We start from the raw sequence: 24,308 nt of genomic DNA on the forward strand, positions 1-24,308 counted from the left end.
TGGGGTGGGAGTTACCCGATTTTCCAGGTGTTGTGTGTCTCAGTTCCCCTGGCTAGGAAAAGGGACTCCCTTCCCCCTCGCGCTTCCCAGGTGAGGCGATGCCTCGCCCTGCTTCAGCTCTCGCTGGTCGGGCTGCAGCAGCTGACCAGCACCGATTGTCCAGCACTCCCGAGTGAGATGACCCCAGTACCTCAGTTGAAAATGCAGAAATCGCCGGTCTTCTGTGTCGCTCGCGCTGGGAGATGGAGACTGAAGCTGTTCCTATTCGGCCATCTTGCTCCGCCCCCCTTTTTTTTAAACTTCTAAGGCTATATAATTACTTGATGCACCTAAGTCTGGAGTGCTGGTCAACTACATTATTTACTCTTAGATCTACCCATGCCTTTCCCCTGCTCTGCTCTGTATATTGCAGGAAACCGCATTTCTTGGCCTCCTTTGCCCTCTAGATTACAAATAGGTTTAGCCAATGGGAATGGCCAGTAGCTGCAGTGCTCCTCCTCTATTGCCCCAGTTCCTATTGGACAGACCCTTTTTCTTTGGCCCCAGCTCCAGACAGGCAGCCCTGCTACTAGACTATGATCACACTATCTTTTCCTGGTGTTCCTCTAACCTTAACAATGGTAGTGGGTCCCTGCTTATAATCTCTGAGTCTCTGTGGTATACTGTTTGGCTTCTCTACCCTTTCATCACCTGTGTGTCTAATTCTCTGTATAAATTTGCTCTATTTAAAAGATATAAAGGCTTCTGTTTTTCTCATTGGACCTTTCTGATATATTCAAGTCAATCTTGATTAATATGTAAATACAAATATATATATATTTATATACATATATATACACATATATATTTTTTGAGATAGGGTCTCGCTGTGCTGCCAGGCTGGAGTACAGTGGCGTGATCACGGCTCACTGCAGTCTTGACCTCCTAGACTCAAGTGATCCTCCCACCTCAGTTTCCTGAGTAGCTGGGACCACGGGTATGCACCACCACACTTGGCTAATGTTTTCAATTTTTTTTGTAGAGATGGGGTTTTGCCCCATGTTGCCCAGGCTGGTCTTGAACTTCTGGCCTCCCAAAATGCTGAGCTTATAGGTGTAAGCAACAATGAGTGGCCAAAAGTCAACCTTGATTAAAATTCATTGGGAATCATTTCTAAAAATAAATTTTTAAATTTTTATTATTATTATTATTTTTTTGGAGACTGAGTCTCGCTCTGTTGCCGGGCTGGAGTGCAGTGGTGCGATCTCAGCTCACTGCAAGCTCCACCTCCTGGGTTCACGCCATTCTCCTGCCTCAGACTCCCCAAGTAGCTGGGACTACAAGCGCGTGCCACCATGCACGGCTAATTGTTTGTATTTTCAGTAGAGACAGGGTTTCACCGTGTTAGCCAGGATGGTCTCGATCTCCTGACCTTGTGATCCGCCCACCTCGGCCTCCCAAAGTGCTGGGATTACAGGCGTGAGCCACCATGCCTGGCCCCTAAAAATAAATTTTAAGCTTAAAATACATAATATTATAAATTCTAACAAATAAGTTCTTCATTACGATTATCCATTTGAGCAAATGTTTAGTGAGTGCCTAACCAAAGTAAAGTGCTACAAATTGAACATACAGAGATGAGTAAGACGTTCAAGAAAAGTTTCCAAGGCTGGGTGTGATGGCTCACGCCTGTAATCCCAGCACTTTGGGAGGCCAAGGTGGGCAGATTGCCTGAGCTCAGGAGTTCAACACGGTGAAACCCCATCTCTACAAAAAAGAAAAAAAAATACAAAACAATAGCTGGGCATGGCAGCATGCGCCTATAGTCCCAGCTACTCAGGAGACTGAGGCAAGAGAATTGCTTGAACCCAGAAGGCAGAGGTTGCAGTGAGCCGAGCCTGGGTGACAGAGAGAGACTCCATCTCAAAAAAAAAAAAAAAAAAAGGTTTCCAATCCAGTATCTGAGAAACTTATCTCAAAAAAGTTGAAATTCTAAAGTTAATTCTCAGTCCTACAGACAACAAGAACAAAAACAAAATGAAAAATTCTTGAAGAATTTTAAACCTCTAAATCTAAAACAATGTTCAAGGTGTCATGTAATTTTATATTAGAATGACTGTAATATTAATAATTTATTCTTCTGATTCTCTAAAAATAAATAAAAGAATTAGAATTTTAAGGTATATTTTATTTTGCATTGAAATAATGTTTGTTCCTTAAAGAAAATTGGATTTACATTTTATTGGAAATACTTTTTTATATCAGATACATATTCTTTTGGCCAGGCACGGTGGCTTACACCTGTAATCCCAACACTATGGGAGGCTGAGGTGGGTGGATTACTTGAGGCCAGGAGTTCAAGGCCAGCCTGGCCAACACAGTGAAATTCTGTCTCTACTAAAAATACAAAAATTAGCCAGGCGTGGTAGTGCATACCTGTAATCCTAGCTACATAGGAGGCTAAGGCACAAGAATTGCTTGAACCCAGGAGGCAGAGGTTCAAGTGAGCCAAGATTGTGACACTGTACTCCAGCCTGGGCGACACAGGGAGACGCCGTCTCAAAAGAAAGAAAGAAAGAAAGAAATATATATATATATATATATATATTTTGTCCTACATCTCATGCATCTTAAAAAAAAATCACTTGAAATATACACTATATATAAAGTAAATGTTAATTTACCTCTTCAGATTTCTTCTTTAACTGTTTTTCAAACTTTTCCTTATTTCCTTCCAATTGATTCAAATGCAAGACAAGTTCTTCCTTACAAATTTCCAATGCTGAATCTAGTTGCCTAACCTAAGCAGGAAAAAAGGAAAAACACCGATATACTCAATATTTTACAGATTTATCTCCTAACGTTACCTCAGTGCTTCAAATAGTGAATATACAGTCCTACTTAGGATATAAAATGCCATTAAAGAAGATATTTATTGAGTAAACTAATTCTTCAGTGCAAATGAGGAAACCAAAGAGAAAACCAAGGGATGGAATCCTGAAGAATAAATAAGAGTTGGACAAGTTTAGAAGGGCATTCCAGGAAAAGGGAGTATGCTCAGAAGCAAGGCCCTGTGAAAGGGAGTGGTGAGAAGTCGGCAAGAGCCTAGGGTAATAAGAAGATTAATTTGTAGGAAATGGTTATTTGGGAGCCACAATTGACAAGATAAACTGGGGCCAACCGTCAAGAACCTGTAGGCCAAACACACTAAAACCTTTTCTTTAAAAGGTAAGTGGTATTTAAACCTACTTCTTAAGCCTCCTTGAATAAGAAAAATAGGAAAATGAGTACAAACTAGCGTACTGTTAACAATGTTCAAGTGAGATTTTTTTTTTTTGAGACAAAGTCTTGCTCTGTAGCCGAGGCTGGAGTGAAGTGGTGCAATCTTGGCTCAATGCAACATCTACCTCCCAGGTTCAAGCAATTCTCCTGCCTCAGCCTCCTGAGTAGCTGGGATTACAGGTATGCACCACCACACCTTGCTGATTTTTGTATTGTTAGTAGAGAGCAGGTTTTGCCATGTTGGCCAGACTGGTCTTAAACTCCTGACCTCAGGTGATCCACCCGCCTTGGCCTCCCAAAGTGCTGGGATTACAGGTGTGAGCCACCTTGCCTGGCCTTAATGAGAATATTTTGAAATGCTGAAGTTACTAAGAAATTATAATTTGTCAGCTAGAAAAAAGAAGTGAAACCTTCTTTGCTTTGAAACAGTGGAAATATTTTCAGAAAGGCAGCAATTTGACTTGGTCCAAGTGTTCATATAGTTGCCACTGCTATACTACCTTAATACCAAACAGCAACTCAAATTCGGTACTTTTAGTGCAAGGCCCACGTATTGCATACATGCTCCACATCCTAGCTATTAATAAGATTCTTGCTTTACTCCTTGTTTTCTTTATTGTAAATTTGAGCTTCTCAATGGTATTCTTCCTCTTAATGCTAATAATGTTATAGCAAGCAGTCTTGAAAAAGTGAAAGAAATCTTAGATTTCTTAGCAGATGAAAAAATGAGAGAAAACATTCCCTCTTGCATTCTATTCTACATCATGAAATTATCTTTGCCACTCTTATTTCTAAAAAGGGAATCTTATAAGATACAGTTTTTGAACACCACCCTTATAGTCTGTGTATGAAACCATTAACAGCTAAAAAATTTGTAATTCTGAATGACTATCTTTGTTAATAAACTGCTGCCTTAGTAATAATTTTTAACTAACATTTGTTTTATGAAACTTATAAATACACATTTTCTTTTTTATGAAAGAGAATGGGCATTGGGACTTGTATCATCTTTCACACAGAGAAAAAATAACTAAAATCTATGATTCTGTCAGAATATCACTACCTTATAGTTAACAGTGTAATAACTCATTCGGGCAAGATTCATCACTAGATATGAAAGCCATTGATTGTAAGGTTATTGAGGAACAGGACATTCACACAGTCCCCAAGACCCAAAGTTTGTTTGCTAATTATCAATGAAAATATACACCCTTAAAATAATGAGATCTGACAGTCATCACCTTAAATAAGGTATATAATCCTGAGAGTGTCTCCTTAAATTTTGTGTCATCATACTTGATTCACTTTAGTCCCAGGTCTGGGGCATGGCTAGATACTCTTCAAATGTAACAAGCTTCCAGGTGATGCTGATGCTGCTAGTTCACAGACCATGCTTTGAGTAGCAAGGCTATAAAGGACAATTTTAAGTAATTGGGGAAATCTTAGTATGCACAGTGTTGAATGATATTACTGAATTAATGTTGACTTTCTCCGTAGCATAGTGGTGGTGTGGTCACACAGGAGAAATTCTTTGTTCACAGGAGATGCATGTTAAATATTAAAGGGGTAAAGTATTATGACATCCGTAACCTTCTCTCAGGCGGTTTGGCAAAAGGGAGGTGGGTTGGTAGGGACACACACAAGCATGCATGCATGTGTATGTGTAGAGAGAGATAAAGTGAGTGTACCTAGAGTTTAATAGAGTTTAACAGAGAGTGAATCTAGGTGAGGAGTACACTATTGTTTCAATTTTTTTGTGGGCCTGAAATTTTAAAAAATAAATTAGAAATCAATTATAGCTAATAAACAATTAATAAAAACCCAAAACATCCACTACTCTATTGAATTTCTTATTTGAACAGAGTTTGAAAGCCTGAATCTCATACAGATAAACATCTTGCATTGTATACAAACCACTTGCAAATGTGTGTGTATGTTTGTATAAATAAATGAAATCAAAACAAAAACAAACACCACTCTGCTGAACCAACGAAGCTCCTCAGGTGCACAGTCTGGAGACAATCAGATAGGGCTCTAGGCTATGCATCTTCAAGAAAAGAAGGTAAGCTCTTCTTGTAAGACTTTCTTTGTGGGGGTTTTGGGGAATCCAAAGTAGAAAATAAAAGGAAAACAAAACAAAAGAAATAAAATCTATAAATCTAATAAGCACCTTTTCAATTTTCTATTTAACAGCAGGTAACAACTGGTTTAATTTACTGATTTCTTGTTACTAGTTCAGAATTTTATCATCAACCTGTTAGCTTAAGTGATACAACTTTAAACTGATTCTTATAACTCTCCTATAGATAAAAAAAATTCATGTTTCTTTTGCAGAGAACAAGTTGAAGCATGTTGAGAGACATGAACAAAAGTCATGAAAGGAAGGTAGTAATGACGTCATCAGGAGGACAGAAGTAGACTTCAGGCTTCTATTTTGCTGCTATAGATAACTTACGTGTAGAATCAGTCAATATAGCTTAAATCATAGGAATTTGACTTCTATATTTCTTCCTCATTTTGATTTTTCCCTAAACAGCAAACCTACTAAAGATGTTAAACGAATAAAATCCAACATCATTATTTGTTCTTTTGCTGATTTCTTTTCCATCTCATCTGGCTATTAACATATGGAAATACCTTACCAGATGACTGCCTACTTATGTTTGGTAGTTTAATAAAAGCAGGAGTTAAGTGGCTATATGAGTTTTATCTAATAAAAGTATTTCATGCCTACAATCTCTGTACAGTAATCATTTTTTAATATTAATGAAATTTGGGGCTATTCTAACACAGGGAAATGAACTGACTGCATTAAATGTTAAGAGTTTTGGTGAATACTACAGGAATAGTTACGAATATGTCTACATGGGCATACACAGTCACAAAATGAATTCAAAACAGAATAGTAGGCAAAAAATAACATCGTATCTTTAAAACAAATATTTTATATTCAAGCTACATATGACAGAGTAAAGGTCATAGCATATTTGGACCTATGTTTAACACCAAAAATGCAAAAGAGAAAATATTAAATACACAGCAATTAGTTACAAAACTTTGGGCAACTCAGTATGTGCTAAGCACCTTATACACCCTGTTACATTTAATTCTCACACTAACGCTCTTCTAGGGTTTTGTCATTCCTATTTGCGGATGAAGAAATTAAAATTCAAAGAGTTAAATAACCTGGCTAAGGTTACAGTGAGTCGGTAAGCACCTGAAGCCACAATGAAACCCAATTTAACAGCAAAGCCCATGTTTTTAACCATGAAGATATACTAGCCAGAAAGCCATATTTTAGCTAGAAATTCTGGCTTTATCTCAATTAATCTTACAAGCCAACAAGTAAAATAAAGCAAAATTGAATCATTTTTAGTATTCTCTTCCTACACTTCCTCTGGTAATTTTTTTTTTGGAAGGGGGTAATGCTAATAAGTAGCAATTATAGCTAAAATTTAAAACAATTTTTAGAGTTATAAAAATTGTTTTAAGACAAAAAGAGGCTAGATAACCTACGAACTAGATGATTAACTATCAAGTAATCAAGATCAGAATTCGCACTAAAGAAAATACATTTAAAGAAACTAAGTTCATTGAGTCAGGTCAAATCTTCAGCTCTGAATTGCCTTTTATCTATACAATGTTTACAATCTATAGAGAAATGTAAAAAAGCCCCAAGAATGTCTCCAAAAATAAAAAAATAATCAGCCAGGCACGTTAGAGCACACTCGTCCTAGCTACTCAGAAGGCGGGTGTGGGAGGATGACTTGAGTTCAGGAGTTCAAGGCTGCACTGAGTTATCATCATGCCACTGCACTCCAGCCTAGGCAAATGACAGAGATTCTGCTAAAAAAAAAAAAAAAGGAAAGAAAGAAAAATAAAGTATTAGCATACTAGCCTTGATTGTTTCTTCAGATACTTGGTTCTGTAATGCTTTTAAAGCTTCATCTTTCTTCATATTTTCCTTTTCCATTTCCTAAAAACAGTAAGAAAAGTATGCAAATAAACATTTTAGCAGTAGTAACAGCCTGTTAACTGATTTGATTAGATTTAAAGGCAAGTTATAGACATAAAATATTAGTCAACTTCTAAATAGCACTTTTATAAGGATGATTTTACCCCTTTGCTTTCCGTCAAGAGTCTATCTAGTGATTCAAGATGATGCTGTTTGCATATTATATCTTGTTGCAACATGGACATAGTCTTTTCTTGTTCTTTAAATTGTTGATCCTTTTTCTCTAGTTGAGCTTCAAGCTAAACATGAAAACAGAATTTTCACATTAAATATTGTAAAATTTAGAAACATTTTAAATATTAAATACATGTGAAACTATAATAGAAATTACATAGATTTTTGTATTTTGCCAAATTGTCTTGAGCTTCAAAAGCTCAACATTGCTGATTGTTCAAGAAATGCAAACTGAAACCATAATGAGACACCATCTCATGCTAGTCAGAATGGCAATTATTAAAAAGTCAAAAAACAAATAGATGCTGGAGAGGTTGCAGAGAAAAGGAACATTTTTACACTGCTGATGGGAGTGTAAATTAGTTCTACCATTGTGGAAGGCGGTGTGGCATTTCCTCAAAGACCTAGAGGCAGAAATACAATTTGACCCAGCAATCCCATTACTGGGTATATACCCACAGGAATGTAAATCATTCTATTATAAAGATACATGCATATGTATGTTCACTGCAGCACTATTCACAATAGAAAAGACATGGAATCAACCTAAATGCCCACCAGTGATAGACTGGATAAAGAAAATGTGGTACATGCATACTATGGAATACTATGCAGCCATAAAAAGGAACGAGATCATTCCTTTACAGGGACACGGATGGAGTTGGAAGCCATTATCCTCAGCAAACTAACACAGGAACAGAAAACCAAATACTGCATGTTCTCACTTATAAGTGGGAGCTGAATGATGAGAACACACGAACACATGGGTAGGAACAACACATACTGAGGCCTATAGGGGAGTGGGATGGGAGAGAGGGAGCACCAGGAAGAATAGCTAATGGATGCTGGGCTCAATACCTAAGTGACGGGATGATCTGTGCAGCAAACCACCAGGGCACATGTTTACCTGTGTAACAAACCTGCACCTCCTGTACGTGTACCCCTGAACTTAAAGGCTGAAGAAAAAAAAGCAAAATGTAGAAACTAAGTATATAGGCCCCTTTATATCTCCCCCTTTACACTGTAGTTGTCACATGTATTATATCAACATATCTGATCAGTAAATGTTATAATTTCTTCTTTCAACTGCCACAGATATTACAAAAATCCTGTATTTACCAAATATTTACTGTTTTTGTTGTTCTTCCTTTATTCCTGAGGTCCCAAGTTTCTCTCAGGTATTTTTTTTCTGTGAGGAACTTTCTTTAGCATTTATTTTAGAACAAGTCTGCTAGTGACACATTCTCTATGCTGTCCTTATCTAAGAATGTCTTTATTTTACCTTCATTCCCAGAGAATATTTTTGCTGTATATAAAATACATTGACAGTTTTTTCTCTTTCAGCATTTAAAAAATGTTGTTCTGTCTTCTTACATCCATAGTTTTTGATGAGAAATCTGTAGTAATTTTAACATTTGTTCCCTTACATGCAGTGTCATTTATCTCTGGGTGTTTTCAAAGCTTTTTGTTTTAGCTTTTGGCAAGGATTTTGATGTGTCTAGAAGTAGTTTTCTTTGACACTATCCTCTTTGATTTTCTTAAATTTGTAAATTTATTTCCTTCATCAAATCTGTGAAGTTTTCAGACACTATTCCTTCAAATACTTTCCTGCACTAATCTCATTCTCTCCTTTGACTCTGAAGACAAGAATATCAGATCTTCTGATAGGTGCTTCCCCATATATCCCTGAGGCTTTGTTCAATTTTTTTTATAAATCTTTTCTTGGAAAAAAATTTTTTTCTCTGTTGCTCAGACTGCATAATATCTATTAATCTACAATCAAGTTCACTGTCTTTTTCCTCGTCTGCTCCATTCTTCTGTTAAGCTCATCTAAATTACAGCAGCCCCGTGGTATTCGTGGTTTTACTTTCCACAGTTCAGTTACCTGCAGTCAACCCTGATCTGAAAATACTAAATGGAAAATTCCACAAACAAACAATTGATACATTTTGAATTGCAGTTGTGAGTAGTGTGATGAAATCTCATGATGTCCCACTATGTCCAGCTCTGGACAATAATGATCCATTTTCCATGCTGTATAAGCTACCTGCTTGTTAGTCACTTAGTAGCCATCTTGGTTATCAGATCAACTGCCATGGTATCATAATGCCTGTGTTCAAGGAACTCTTATTTTACTTAATAATGGCCCCAAAGCAAAAGAGTAGTGATGCTATCTGATGCAGATCCAATTTGGATATGTCAAAGAGAAGACTTAGCATGCTTCCTTTAAGTGAAAAAGTGAAGGTTCTTGATAAGGAGAGAAAAAAAATTGCAGCTGAGGTTGCTAAGATCTACAATAAAGAACAAATCTATCCATGAAATCGTGAAATAAGAAAAATAAATTCATGTGAGTAGGGCAGTTGTACCTCAAACTACAAAAGTTACAACCACAATGTATAAGTGCTTAGTTAAAATAGAAAAGGCATTAAATTTGTAAGTGGAAGGCATTAACAGAAAACATGTTTCAACTGACTGCAATGTGTTGCACCAGAAAGTACTGAGTATATATTAAGACTTCAGCAAGAATCCCCTGAAACAAGTGACACCAAGTCATTTATTGCAAATAAGGAATAATTACACAGATTCAAGAACAGGTTTAGACTGAAAAATGTTAAAATTACTGGAGAAGCTGTGTCTGCAATTGAAGCAGCTGCTGTCACATTTCCAGCAGAGATGAAGAAGCTGATTAAGGAGATACCATCCAAAGCAAGTCTTCAACTGCAGCGAAACTAGGCTATTCTCAAAGAAGATGCCTCAGAGAACCTACATTCACAAAAGTGCAAAGGAGGCTGAGCACAGTGTCTCACACCTGTAGTCCCAACACATTGAGAGCCTGAGCCAGGCAGATCACGAGGTCAGAAGTTTGACATCAGCCTGACCAACATGGTGAAACCCTGTATCTACTAAACATACAAAAATTAGCCAGGATTGGTGGCATGCACCTGTAATCCCAGCTACTCAGGAGGCTGAGGCAGGAGAATCGCTTGAACCTGGGAGGCGGAGGTTGCAGTGAACCAAGATCACGCCACTGCACTCCAGCCTGGCCAACAGAGCAAGACTCTGTCTCAAAAAAAAAAAAAAAAAAAAAGTGCAAAGGAGGCACTAGGGCATAAGAGAGAGAACACACTTCTATGAGAACAAGTTTTCATATAACTTTTATGACAGTATTTTGTTATAATAGTTCGATGTTATTAGAATTGTTGCTAATCTCTCACTGTGCCTAATTTATAAATTAAGCTTTATAATAGATATGTATATATAGGAAAAACTATAACTGTTCAGTACTATCTGTGGTTTCAGGCATCCACTGAAGGTCTTGGAATGTCTCTCCTCCCATAGATAAGCAGGGACTACCATATCTATTTTTTTTACTGCGTCTTGCATTTTTGGTCTCACATTTTCTTTCCTACTTTTAACCCAAGGTCAAGAGTGCTTCTATTATTCTGCTTTTTCCTCTCAATCAATCTTCAAGCAACTGATATTTTTAGGGAAATGGAGTCTACAGAATTACTTTAATAATGTCAAAAATAATGATTACAGCTGAAACAGAAGGTATACTATATTCTGTTAAAGCAGTGAAAAATTATTCACAAAGATTGGAGTTCTAATTACGGCTCTTGCCACTAACTTTTGTGTCTCTTTGTGTCCTCATCTACAAAATAAAAAATGCTGGGGCTAGTAATGTTTCCTTTCAGCACTCATATTCTAAATATGTATTACTTACTCTTTCAATCTGCTTTTCCATTTCTTTATGCTGTTCCAAGTGAATTTTCTTTGCTTTTTCAAAGGCTAAACAAATTTTCTCATGCTCTGTATTAATATTGGTTTCTAGACTCCTTATCTTTTCGTTCTTTTCCTAGAAACACAAAACACTTTAAAAGAGTATAATTGATTTGGGAGGCCAAGGCAGGCAGATTGCTTGAGCCCAGGAGTTCAAGACCAGCCTGGGCAACACGGCAAGACCCCATCTCTATGAAAAATACAAAAAATTAGCTAAGTAGGTGTGGTGGCATGTGCCTGTGGTTATAGCTTCTGAGGAAGCTCAGGGGGAAGCCTGGGAGGCCAAGGCTATAGTGAGCCATGATTGTGCCACTGCACTGCAGCCTGAACCACAGAGTGAGACTTTGTCTCAAAAAAAAAAAAAAAGTATAATTGAAAAGCAGTTTTACATAAAAGTACATTAGTCAAGCATTAAATATGTCATACTCCATTCTTTAAAGAACCACAGTAGTTTATACTTCAAACTTTAACAAAATGGTTAAAAATACTTTATCAAGATGAGAAGATTTAAACTATTTTAAATATCAAGAAGCATATCAAAGAACTACCATTATCTTCAGTACCATTAGGATAAAATGAGAAAACTTGGATAACTTGCCATATAAGCCTATTAACTTAAAAATGCAAACAAGATGGCCGGGCGCGGTAGCTCAAGCCTGTAATCCCAGCACTTTGGGAGGCCGAGACGGGCGGATCACGAGGTCAGGAGATCGAGACCATCCTGGCTAACACTGTGAAACCCCGTCTCTACTAAAAAATACAAAAAAAAAAAACTAGCCGGGCGAGGTGGTGGGCGCCTGTAGTCCCAGCTACTCGGGAGGCTGAGGCAGGAGAATGGCGTAAACCTGGGAGGCGGAGCTTGCAGTGAGCTGAGATCCGGCCACTGCACTCCAGCCTGGGGAACAGAGCGAGACTCCGTCTCAAAAAAAAAAAAAAAAAAAAAATGCAAACAAGAAATGATCAGAAGAGTTTAGTAGAACTTATACTTTTCTATATATTTTATAATAATGATGCTAAAACAAATGTGCTGTCTCAAATTAAGTGCCTAAAAATCACAGTAAATCTGAAGCAACAAAGATAAGTTTTACCATAAGCTCCTGTTCTAGTTCTGCATTTTTTGCAGCAATAGAGGAATAAGCAACTATCTTTTCTTCCAGCTGTTTCTCAAGAGTTAAAAGTTGAGAACATTTCTTTGTCATCTGAAAACACATTGAAATAAATGTAAAATTATTTTTTAAAGGTAATGACTTTGCATCCTAAGATCAAACACCTGCTACTCTTTTCAAAGTTCAAATACATTGTGTCTAGATAAATTGGGCAAACTTACAGTTAAAAACATTTAGGATGCAAAGTGAATAACTTTTTAACCAACATAATTATAAGTATTTTAAAAAATAAGCGACAATTTAGAAGAAAAACAAATAGTGAAAACAAAGGATCACTTCTAAGTGAACATAAGTCATTTAATTCAGACCCCTATATCCAAAAAGGACAATACCCTAATCTGTTTTTAAGTAGCTGTTAAAGACTGAAATAAGTACAATAAAATGGTATCAGCAGTTATTTCTGGTGGTAGAATTATCAATGGTTCACTTTCTTCTTTTTCCTCTTTTACATTAACAAGACTATGCTACTTTTGTAATTTAAAAAACTTATTAATCCCAGTATTTGGCAATTTCCTAAGTAAACTGGTAGCTATAATTATAAACTGTCTAAATCTCCATCTCCATTATTAACATAAGTTCCTATCTTATAGTTCTTTTCCTCAGCCTTGGCTACAGACTTTAGGCTGAGAAAGCAGGTATTTAAAAAGTGTACCTATAGATGATTGCAGCCTCTGGTTTGAAGGTAGAGTATAAGATACACCCATGTGGTCCTGGTCCACAATTACCTAATGAGGCACCCTTATCCTGTCCTTTGTGAAAACGAAGACAAGATATTCACAAAACACTCATTATCCCCTTTTCAGAATGGAATTCCTTGCGTAGTCATTTCAGGTTTACAAGCAATTGTTTAAAAATACAGATTCTTTGAACAGCAGAAATACACAAAAAATAAAAATACAGACTCTGCCTAGGTGTGGTGACTCACTCCTGTAATCCCAGCATTTTGGAATACTGAGGTGGGGATCACCTGAGACCAGGAGTTCAAGACCAGCCTGGGCAACACGGCGACTGTCTCCACAAAAAATTTAAAAAATTAGCTGGACATAGTGACACATGTCTGCAGTCTCAACTACTTGGAAGACTGAGGCAGAAGAATGGCTTGAGCCCAGAAGTTCAAAGTTATAGTGAGCTATGATCTCACCACTGCACTCCAGATTGGGCAACAGAGCAAGATCCTGTCTCTAAGAAAAAAAGAAAAAGAAAAGAAAAAAGCAGACTCTTGTGCCCATATATACTGAATCAGAAACTGCAGGAACAGGACCCAGAAATATGCATATTAAACAGGCTTCCTAGGTGGTTGGGGATATGCTAAAATTTGAAATCCTTTATTATCACTCCTTTTCTTCCAACAGCATAATCCAAAGTCTTTACTTATAAATGTATATTAACCACATTAACTTATACTATGGAAGAAATAATAGGCTGCAATGCAATATTATTTCCACCAAATTTGAGACCTTTTACCCACGATAGAGTTTTTCCTACTTTTAATAACATAAGTTAAAATACAAAGGTTTCCAAATGTAATTTTAAAATAATTTGTAACTTATATGGTACCATTTTTGAAAAACTTTAAATATGGATATAAACATATAATTTTTATAAATCCCTAAAATAACACCTTTTGTTCTAGTTCAAAAATTAATATATATACCAAGCTAATTCCAAACTTACTTCACTTTCCAGTTTGCTGGAGTTTGAAGCTTTCTCTAGCAGCTCCTCTTGAATCAGCTGAAACTGACTAGTTCTGTGAGCCATGTTAACCCTCAAATCAGAATTTTCAGCTTCTATTTGTATCAGCTTAGTACGTAGTTCTTCTATTCCAGTAACAAGTCTTTGCCTCTCTTTTTCATATTGCTTGTTCATAGTATGTTGATTTTGATCTTTTATGCTTTCTGCTAATAAACATAAAAAGGAAAATTGTTCTGAATAAGACTTCAAGAATAAAAACCTACTTAGTTGAAATATTTAGTCATAAAGTTTAGTTTCTGATCTAAAGAGTAATAAAAGGGACAGAGAATGAGACATTCGTTAAGGAAATCAAGGAATAAGTAATGTGCTCTCTAAATTAAATACATAACAAAGACGAAAAAAGTTCTGAATCACTCATTTTTCTAGGTAGCTAAGACTATTCCTTTGTACCAGAAATGTAAGAATCCTTCTCCACCTTTTAACTTCCATTTTTTAGTAGAAATCATTGTAAAAAATTTGTTTTAAGTTGCCCTCTTTCCTTAAACTGAAGGTAATCATAAAATTTATTTGGACACTTTGAGATCATTAAGAACATTTTTATGTACTGCACATAGATGCAAGTTCAAAAGCTCCAAAGAGTGAATCCTTCCTGACCCCATCGTCTTTCTCTCCAAACTAGCTAATGAGAATTCAGTGATGCTTTTTAAAAAATTACTGAGGGTAACCAGGCACAGTGGAATGCACCTGTTATCTGAGCTATTCAACAGGCTGAGGTGCATGCCACTTGAATTCAAGACCATCCTGGGCAACATGGCAAGATCCTGTCTAAAAAAAAAATTACTGAGGGTTATCAGAGGTAGTTGTTTCAACATGCCCCTTCTCCACTATAAACATACACATCTCCCACTCCACAGTAAGTAAGCCTTCAGGAAAGCTTTTAAAAAGCATAATGTAGATGATTACATGAGAACACACACAGATATGAAAACAAGAAAAGATACACTTTGCCTTCAAGGTTTGCATAAGTAGCCATTTCTCATAAATTCTCTACACCCATTATATTTCACTTTCTAGGCTACCTACCTTTTATTGGCTCTGTTCTTGATGTAAGAGAATCTATAACATATTATAGTTATTACCACTTCTAATTACTAGTATTCCCAACTTGGAAGATTCACCAAGATAGATCATACGCTGGCCAATAAACCAAGTCTCAAAACACTCTTATAAATGAAGTCCTATAGGGTATGTTCTCTGGTCATCATGAATGACACAAAAATATCTGGAAAAACCTCCAAATATTTGGAAATAAAACACACACAGCCTGTGAGTCAAAGAGGAAATCACAAGAGATAACTATTTTGAACTGAATGAATATTTTCATACAACACATTTAAAAAAGTAGTGGAATACAGCCAAAGCACTGCTTAAAGGGAAGTTTCTATCCTTAAATACTTAGATGAAAAAGGAAAAGAGGTCTAAAATCAATAATCTAAACTTAAAGAAAAGTTTTGTGGGTTTAAAAAAAAAAAAAAAGAAGAAGAGAAAATTAAGCCTAAAAGTTAACTGGCAAAAAGTACAAGGGATCCTGATGGAGATGTCTTATGTCTTGACTGTGGTGATGGTAACAAGAGTTAAACATTAAAACACAAACACCTGACAAAACATATCAAACTGTATATTAAAATGGGTGCATCTTAATTGCAGGGGTCCCCAACCCCTGGGCCACAGACTGGTACCAGTCCATGGCCTGTTAGGAACTGGGCCACACAGTAGGAGGTGAGTGGCAGGCGAATGACTCCCACTCCCAATCGCTTGCATTATTGCTTGAGCTCTACCTCCTGGCAGATTAGCTGTGGCATTAGATTCCCATAGGAACACAAACCCTGTTATGAACTGCACATGCGCAGGATCTAGATTGCTCACTCCTTATGAGAATCTAATGCCTGATGATCTGTCACTGTCTCCCATGACCCCCAGATGGAACCTTCTAGTTGCAGGAAAACAAGGTCAGGGCTCCCACTGATTCTACATTACAATGAGTTGTATGATTATTTCATCACCAGTGTAATAATAATATAAATAAAGTGCACAATAAAAGTCATGCATTTGAATCATCCTGAAACCACCCCTGCCCCTGCCCCTGGTCCATGGAAAAAATGTCTTCCACAAAACCAGTCTCTGATGCCAAAAAGGTTGGGGACCACTGTCTTACTGGGTATCAATTTTACTTCACTAAAGAATGATACAAAGTCTAATAATTCTGAAATAACTTTTGCTGTCTTATCAGACCATAACTAGTAATTATCAAGTATGTTTGATAATAGAAACCAAACAGTTGATAAATTTGTTCTTTACGAACTATCATCTGAGAACACATGGACACATAGAGGGGAACAACACACACTGGGGTCTATCAGAGGGTGGAGGGTGGAAGGAGGGAGTGGATCAGGAAAAATAATTAAGGGATACTAGGCTTAATACCTGGGTGATGAAATAATCTGTAAAACAAACCTCCATGACACAAGCTTACCTATGTAACAAATCTGCACATGTATCCCTGAACTTAAGTTAAATTTTAAAAAAAATTTAAATAAAAGTTTTTTTTTTTAAAAAGACTATCATCCAAAACTCTAAATATAATTTATTAAAACAACTCAATATACTTACCCACTTGATGACCACCTAGCTTTACAGGTTCTGTTTCTAAACTACTTAATTTGCTGCTTTCTTGGCTGTCATTACAAGTAATAAGACTCTGAGATAACTGATTTGCAGTCAGGTTCGCATGAAGCTTTTGAATTTCTGCCTCTTTTATTGCAAGCTTAATTCTGGCACAAAAGAAAAGAAGTGAAAAATTATTAGAAAGATTCTATAAAAATATCTCCTACTGTACTATTTTTCACCTTTCAAGTTGATAAAAAAATTAGAATTCTGATATTAGTCAACTCTTTAGGCAGGATATGAAAACTCGTATAGACCATTGTAGGATTATAAATTGGTTCAGTCACTTTACAAACTTGATGGTATCTAGTAAAATTGAAAACATACACACTCTATGACCCAGCAATTTCACTTTTAGGAATATATACTACAGAAACTCTCATATATATGTATAAGAAAACATGTATAAGGATGTCCTTTGCAGCACTGTTTGTAACAGAAAATAGAAACAAGATACCTATAAAGGAACAAATAAATTATGACACTGTTATAGGACAGAATCCTACACAGTGATTCAAAGTAACTAACCACACAAATCCATTTGTTAATCTACTCTATCTCAATATGAACGAATTTTTAAAATACTGTTGAGTGAAAAAGCAAAATTGCACACAGTATACAGTATATTTATATTTGTGTACACGTGTGTAAACATACAAAAATGAATACAGAAATATATATCCAATCATGATGGTGGATACTTGGGGGAAAAATGGGACTAGTCATAAGGAACAAAGGGCATTATTCATCCTGTAATGCTTTATTTTTTATTTAGAGAAACCTATTTAAAACAAATACCACAAATTTTAAGGAGAATCAATCCTGGTTAAGAAGATTCAATTCTTAGTTGTGGAATCACAGATACCTGTTACAATTTCTCTGAGCTTTTCTGTATATTTTTTAAATTCTTCAATTAAAGGTTATTTTATTTTATTTTATTTTATTTTATTTTATTTTTGATGGAGTCTCACTCTGTTGCTCAGGCTGGAGTGCAGTGGCACTATCTCAGCTCACTGCAACCTCTGCCTCCTGGGTTCAAGTGATTCTCCTGCCTCAGCCTCCCAAGTAGCGGGGATTACAGGTGTGTGCCACCACCACACCTGGCTAATTTTTGTATTTTTAGTAGAGACGAGGTTTCACCATGTTGGTCAGGCTGGTCTCAAACTCCTGACCTTGTGATCCACCCACCTTGGCCTCCAAAGTATTGGTATTACAGGCATGAGCCACCACGCCCAGCCAATTAAGGGTCTTAATTACCAATAAAAAACAGTCTATTTGCTATAACTGAAGATTCTGAAAATTGTACCTCAATTCCGAAATCACCAATTTATTTGCCTCACAGCAGCCAACGCAACGGTCTTCCTTGTTTGAGAAGCTACTCATCTGGTATTTAGAAAGAGATGATTTAAAGCCAAATAATTCTCTTTTTAACTGTAAGTTTAAAAACAAACACATGTAAACTTACGTACATGGGACGCAGTTGCTTTTTTATTCAGAACTTAAAATTTTAAAAACTGTATGAATTTGATGGAAACAACTTAATGTCCATCAATAGGAGAATATATAAATATATTAAGAAATATTAAGATAATTGGAAAACTACAATAGGTAAAAGAAATAAACCTGAGTCACATAAATCAGTATGGATACATCTCATAACAATATTGAGTGAAAAACAAATTATAGTGGCAAACAGTATTTTCATAAAAACACTAAGCAACATATATATATTTCTAAATGCATCTATATGTGACAGTATTTAAAACATGGATGAGAAGGATACACATGAATTTCAGAATAATTGCCATTTCTGAGGAGAGAGCAAGAGAACCGGGATCTGACAAGGTACATAAAGAAGCTTTACCTATAAAATTTTATTCTAAAAAATATAGGTTGATAAGACAATACATGTACCAAATTTTACAAATATGATGCTACACTAGCATATGCACCTTTCTGTTGGTTTGGATAATACAGAATTTTAAAAGACAGTTATAAAGGAGCAAGGTAAGCACTTAATTACTTCTACCTTCAAACTATAACCAAATCACACCTCCTAGAAGTGGGGAAAAAAAATCACATTTCCTAATCGTATCATTCTTAGCACTACAAGAAACAAATGATCAAGCATACATTACCACATTCAGAATCATATCTCAAATGATTCTGTTTTTAGAGATAGGGTCTCACTCTGTCACCCCGACTGGCGCTTATGATCATAGAACTCACTGCAGCCTTGAACTCCTGGTCTCAAGCAATCCTCCTACGTCAGCTTCTCGAGTAGCTGGGACCACAGGCATGCACCACCATGCCCAACTAACTTTTGTATTTTTGTAGAGACAGGGTCTTGCTATATTGCCCAGGCTGGTCTTGAACTCTTGCTTCAAGAGTTCCTCTTACCTTGGCCTGCCAAAATGCTGGGATTACAAGCATGAACCACTGTGCCTGACCACATATGAAATAATTCTTGATACACAAATGAGAATGCAATTTAAAACTGTTATCTGTATATGATTACTAATTTCAAAAGCAAATAGTATATTAAAAATCTAAGCAAATAGCATCTGGGGAAAGCAGATACAACAGAGGAGCTAAGATTTTATGTTCTAGTTTAAAGTCTACTACTTACCAGTTGAGCAATTTATTTACTTCCTTGGGTCTAGGTTTCTTCACCAATAAAATGATATTGAATCAGACAGTTGCTAAGATTTTTTTGCTTCATAATTCCACAGTTCATAATAGTTTAACATCAGTAAGTCTACTGTCTAGTCTACTATGCATTCATATGTGAAACCAACCATAATATATTTACCTATAGTTTCCCCTGATCTTTCCTTCATTTTACACTTATTGATTACAAATTCCTGAATAGGTTTACTTACCTTCTTCTTAATCTCACTTATATATATGGCCACAAATATAACTCAAAGAGAAAAGGTGGTAGACCATTATTATAAAAACATTTTAGGCCAGGCATGGTGGCTCAAGCCTGCAGTCCCAGCACTTTGGGAGGCCGAGGCAGGCAGATCACCTGAGGTCAGGAGTTCAAGACCAGCCTGACCAATGTGCAGAAACCCTGTCTCAACTAAAAATACAAAATTAGCTGGGCGTGGTGGCACATGCCTGTAATTCCAGCTACTAGGGAGGCTGAGGCAGGAGAATAGCTTGAACCCAGGAGGCGGAGGTTGCGGTGAGCCGAGATCTCACCACTGTACTCCAGCCTGGCAACAGAGCGAGACGCTGTCTCAAACAAACAAACAAAAAATTAAAGTTCTATGCCATTCTAATAAGTACATGAAAAGTTGCTCATCATGAGCTGTTAAAAAAATGTAAATTAGGGCCAGGCATGGTGGCTCACACCTGTAATCCCAGCTCTTTGGGACGCCGAGGTGGGCAGATCATGAGGTCAGGCCAAGGTGGGTGCATTCGAGACCAGCTTGACCAATGTGGTGAAACCCCGTCCCATGTGCCTGTAGTCCTGGCTACTCGGGAGGCTGAAGCAGGAGAATTGCTTGAACCTGGGAACCAGAGGTTGCAGTAAGCTGAGATCATGCCACTGCACTCCAGCCTGGGCAACAGAGTAAGAGTCTGTCTTAAAAAAAAAAAAAGAAATGTAAATTAAAACCACAATGTGATACCACTTCACATCCACTAAGATGCTAATAATAAAAAAGACAAGAACAAGTGTTGGCAAGGAAGTAGAGAAACAGGAACCCTCATACATTGCTGGTGAGAATGTATGTGTAGACATTTTGGAAAACAGTTTGGAATAAATTCACCATATGACCCAACAATTCTACTCCTAGGTATTTACCGAAGAGAAATGAAAACATGTCCAAAGACTTGTATGCAAACGTTCATAGAAGCATTATTCATAATATCCCAAAGTGGAAACAATCCAAATGTCCATCAACTAGTGAATGGATAAATCAAATGTAACGTATCTACATAATGAAATACTATTTAGCAATAAAAAGAAATGAAATACTGATATCACAACATGAATGACTCTCAAAAACATTAAGAATGCAAAAGAGCACATATTATATGAGTTCATTTATGTGAAATGTCCAGAAAAGACATCTATAGATGCAAAAACTATTAGTGTCTTCCTATGGGTAGAAGTGAGTACAGGGCCTAATTATAAATGGGTCCAAAATACCTTTTGGGGATGATAGACATGTTTCAAAGCTGGATTGCGGTGATTGTTATAAAACTTGAAAATTTACTAAAAATCAGAGATTAGTACATTTAAAATAGGCAAATGTTAAGGTATGTAAATGATACTTCAATAAAGCTGTTTAAAAAACATTCTGTGCCATTCTAATATATGGCATCTGAGAAACTGGGAAAAAGTGTACTATGGTTAAGTACAGGAAAAAAAACAGAGGTTAGATAGAAGAGAAATTCAAGACTAAAGAGGAAAGAAAAAAATTAGAACCTAATAAAACAACCACAAAATGATAGTCTTTTCTAAAACACTTTAGTAAAATTCTTCTTTTCCATTACATAATCACACATACTTACTGGCAACTGGGATATAATCTTTTCCATACTTCTTAGTTCTACCCTTGAACTTTCAATTTCTTGTTGACATAAATCTAGTCGCTCATTCTGTGCTGCAACACGGACCTTTAATTCTCGGTTTTCATTCATTAAAGAAAATTTGTCTCTAAGTATTTCATCTTTGTTCTCTAACTCACTCTCTAGCTTCAAAATACTTTGTCTAGATTCAGTTAGTTGTGCCATGACTTCTGAATTTTTCACTGCCATGATCCTTAGTTTTTCTTTTCCATTGTTATTTTCTTCTTTTAACTGCCTATGAAGAAAAGAGGATAAAAATGAAAATAAAATATATATGCATTCATTTTCAATCATATTTATTTAATCTCACTTTTAAAATTTTTTGAAGCTTAATTCTAAAATAATACCTGCTCACATTTACTAAGTACCTACTTTCTTCATGCCAGGTACTCACAACTTTATGTAGTTAGCACTATTACTTCTTATTTACAGATGAGGTAACTGAGGCACAAAAAGGTTAAATAACTTTCCAAGTGTCTCACAGTAAACGGAAGGGAAGGACAGCCCTACTATCTTGAAAGCATTTCTGCTCCCTGTTTAATTATATAAGACAGGAAATCTAACTCCAAAATCCCTGATATAGCATTTCGCATTATCAACAAAGTTTTGGATTCCTAAAACAGGAGAAAAAGTAAATTGGCTCTACATAATTGTACAATCAGCTTAAGAGTCCAGCATCAATGACTTTCTCTTCTTACAAGAATTTTTTTTTTTTTTGAGATGGAGTCTCACTCTGTTGCCCAGGCTGGAGTGCAGTGGCGTGATCTTGGCTCACTGCAAGCTCCGCCTCCCGGGTTCATGCCATTCTCCTGCCTCAGCCTCCCGAGTAGTTGGGACTACAGGCACCTGCCACCACGCCCAGCTAATTTTTTTTTTTTCAGTAGAGATGGGGTTTCACTGTGTTAGCCAGGATGGTCTCGATCTCCTGATCTCGTGATCCGCCCGCCTCAGCCTCCCAAAGTGCTGGGATTACAGGCGAGAGCCACGGCGGCCGGCCCTTACAAGGATTCTTTTAAAAAATACTGCATCAGCAACTCTTAATGGCACACTGGGAGATACTGTGTTGAAAAACTTAGACAGTTTAGAAGGGTCAGACTCCAAATGTGAAGTTTCAAAAATATCTTAACCAATTTATTTCACTAATATTTGAAATATGAAAATAACTTTTTTTGAAAAATATAAAAATAACATGACATAAGAAATCATATGTAATTAAATATACAAGAATTCTTTCATGAAGTATAAACATTTTAAGTGATGAAGGATTGCATCATAGTGTAAAAGGCAGCATTTTTCTTTCTTAAAAGTAGATCTTGAGGGGGCGGAGCAAGATGGCCGAATAGGAACAGCTCCAGTCTCCAACTCCCAGCGCGAGCGACACAGAAGACCGGTGATTTCTGCATTTTCAACTGAGGTACTGGGGTCATCTCACTCGGGAGTGCCGGACAATCGCTGCTGGTCAGCCGCAGCAGCCCGACCAGCCAAGAGCTGAAGCAGGGCAAGGCACTGCCTCACCTGGGAAGCGCAAGGGGGAAGGGAATCCATTTTCCTGGCCAGGGGAACTGAGACACACAACACCTGGAAAATCGGGTAATTCCCACCCCAATACTGCGCTTTAAGCAAACGGGCACACCAGGAGATTATACCCACACCTGGCTGGGAGGGTCCCACGGCCACAGAGCCTCCCTCATTGCTAGCACAGCAGTCTACCATCTAACCGCAAGGGAGCAGCGAGGCTGGGGGAGGGGCGCCCACGATTGCTGAGGCTTAAGTAGGTAAACAAAGCCGCTGGGAAACTGCAACTGGGTGGAGCTCACAGCAGCTCAAGGAAACCTGCCTGCCTCTGTAGACTCCGCCTCTGGGGACAGGGCACAGCTAAAAAACAACAGCGGAAGCAGCAGAGGCCTGTGCAGACCCAAACGACTCTGTCTGACAGCTTTGAAGAGAGCAGTGGATCTCCCAACACAGAGGTGGAGATCTGAGAATGGACAGACTGCCTGCTCAAGTGGGTCCCTGACCCCTGAGTAGCCTAACTGGGAGACATCCCCCACTAGGGGCAGTCTGACACCCCACAACTCACAGGGTGGAGTACACCCCTGAGAGGAAGCTTCCAAAGTAAGAATCAGACAGGTACACTCGCTGTTCAGCAATATTCTATCTTCTGTAACCTCTGCTGCTGATACCCAGGCAAACAGGGTCTGCAGTGGACCTCAAGCAATCTCCAACAGACCTACAGCTGAGGGTCCTGACTGTTAGAAGGAAAACTATCAAACAGGAAGAACACCTATACCAAAACCCCATCATTACGTCACCATCATCAAAGACCAGAGGCAGATAAAACCACAAAGATGGGGAAGAAGCAGGGCAGAAAAGCTGGAAATTCAAAAAATAAGAGCGCATCTCCCCCTGCAAAGGAGTGCAGCTCATCGCCAGCAACGGATCAAAGCTGGTCAGAGAATGACTTTGACAAGATGAGAGAAGAAGGCTTCAGTCCATCAAACTTCTCAGAGCTAAAGGAGGAATTACGTACCCAGCGCAAAGAAACTAAAAATCTTGAAAAAAGAGTGGAAGAATTAATAGCTAGAATAATTAATGCAGAGAAGGTCATAAATGAAATGACAGAGATGAAAACCATGACATGAGAAATACGTGACAAATCCACAAGCTTCAGTAACCGACTCGAACAACTGGAAGAGTATCAGCGATTGAGGATCAAATGAATGAAATGAAGCGAGAAGAGAAACCAAAAGAAAAAAGAAGAAAAAGAAATGAACAAAGCCTGCAAGAAGTATGGGATTATGTAAAAAGACCAAATCTACGTCTGATTGGGGTGCCTGAAAGTGAGGGGGAAAATGGAACCAAGTTGGAAAACACTCTTCAGGATATCATCCAGGAGAACTTCCCCAACCTAG

The 24,308-nt window shown here is 37.3% G+C and overlaps 1 protein-coding gene across 1 annotated transcript in view; it reads right to left on the reverse strand.

The window, feature by feature from the left end:
- CCDC18 (coiled-coil domain containing 18) overlaps positions 1 to 24,308 on the reverse strand; it is a 121,216-nt gene that overhangs the window by 64,225 nt on the left and 32,683 nt on the right. Inside the window, exons 9-17 of the mRNA XM_023230985.2 lie at positions 21,340 to 21,631; positions 18,119 to 18,243; positions 16,759 to 16,919; positions 14,071 to 14,294; positions 12,319 to 12,429; positions 11,175 to 11,306; positions 7,381 to 7,515; positions 7,160 to 7,237; positions 2,664 to 2,780 (exon numbers count right to left, since the gene is read on the reverse strand). Coding sequence (XP_023086753.2) covers positions 2,664 to 2,780; positions 7,160 to 7,237; positions 7,381 to 7,515; positions 11,175 to 11,306; positions 12,319 to 12,429; positions 14,071 to 14,294; positions 16,759 to 16,919; positions 18,119 to 18,243; positions 21,340 to 21,631 — 1,375 coding nt within the window. The remainder of the gene's footprint in view (positions 1 to 2,663; positions 2,781 to 7,159; positions 7,238 to 7,380; positions 7,516 to 11,174; positions 11,307 to 12,318; positions 12,430 to 14,070; positions 14,295 to 16,758; positions 16,920 to 18,118; positions 18,244 to 21,339; positions 21,632 to 24,308) is intronic.

Source organism: Piliocolobus tephrosceles, chromosome 1 (assembly GCF_002776525.5).
Source record: "Piliocolobus tephrosceles isolate RC106 chromosome 1, ASM277652v3, whole genome shotgun sequence".
Classification (NCBI taxonomy): Eukaryota; Metazoa; Chordata; class Mammalia; order Primates; family Cercopithecidae; genus Piliocolobus; species Piliocolobus tephrosceles.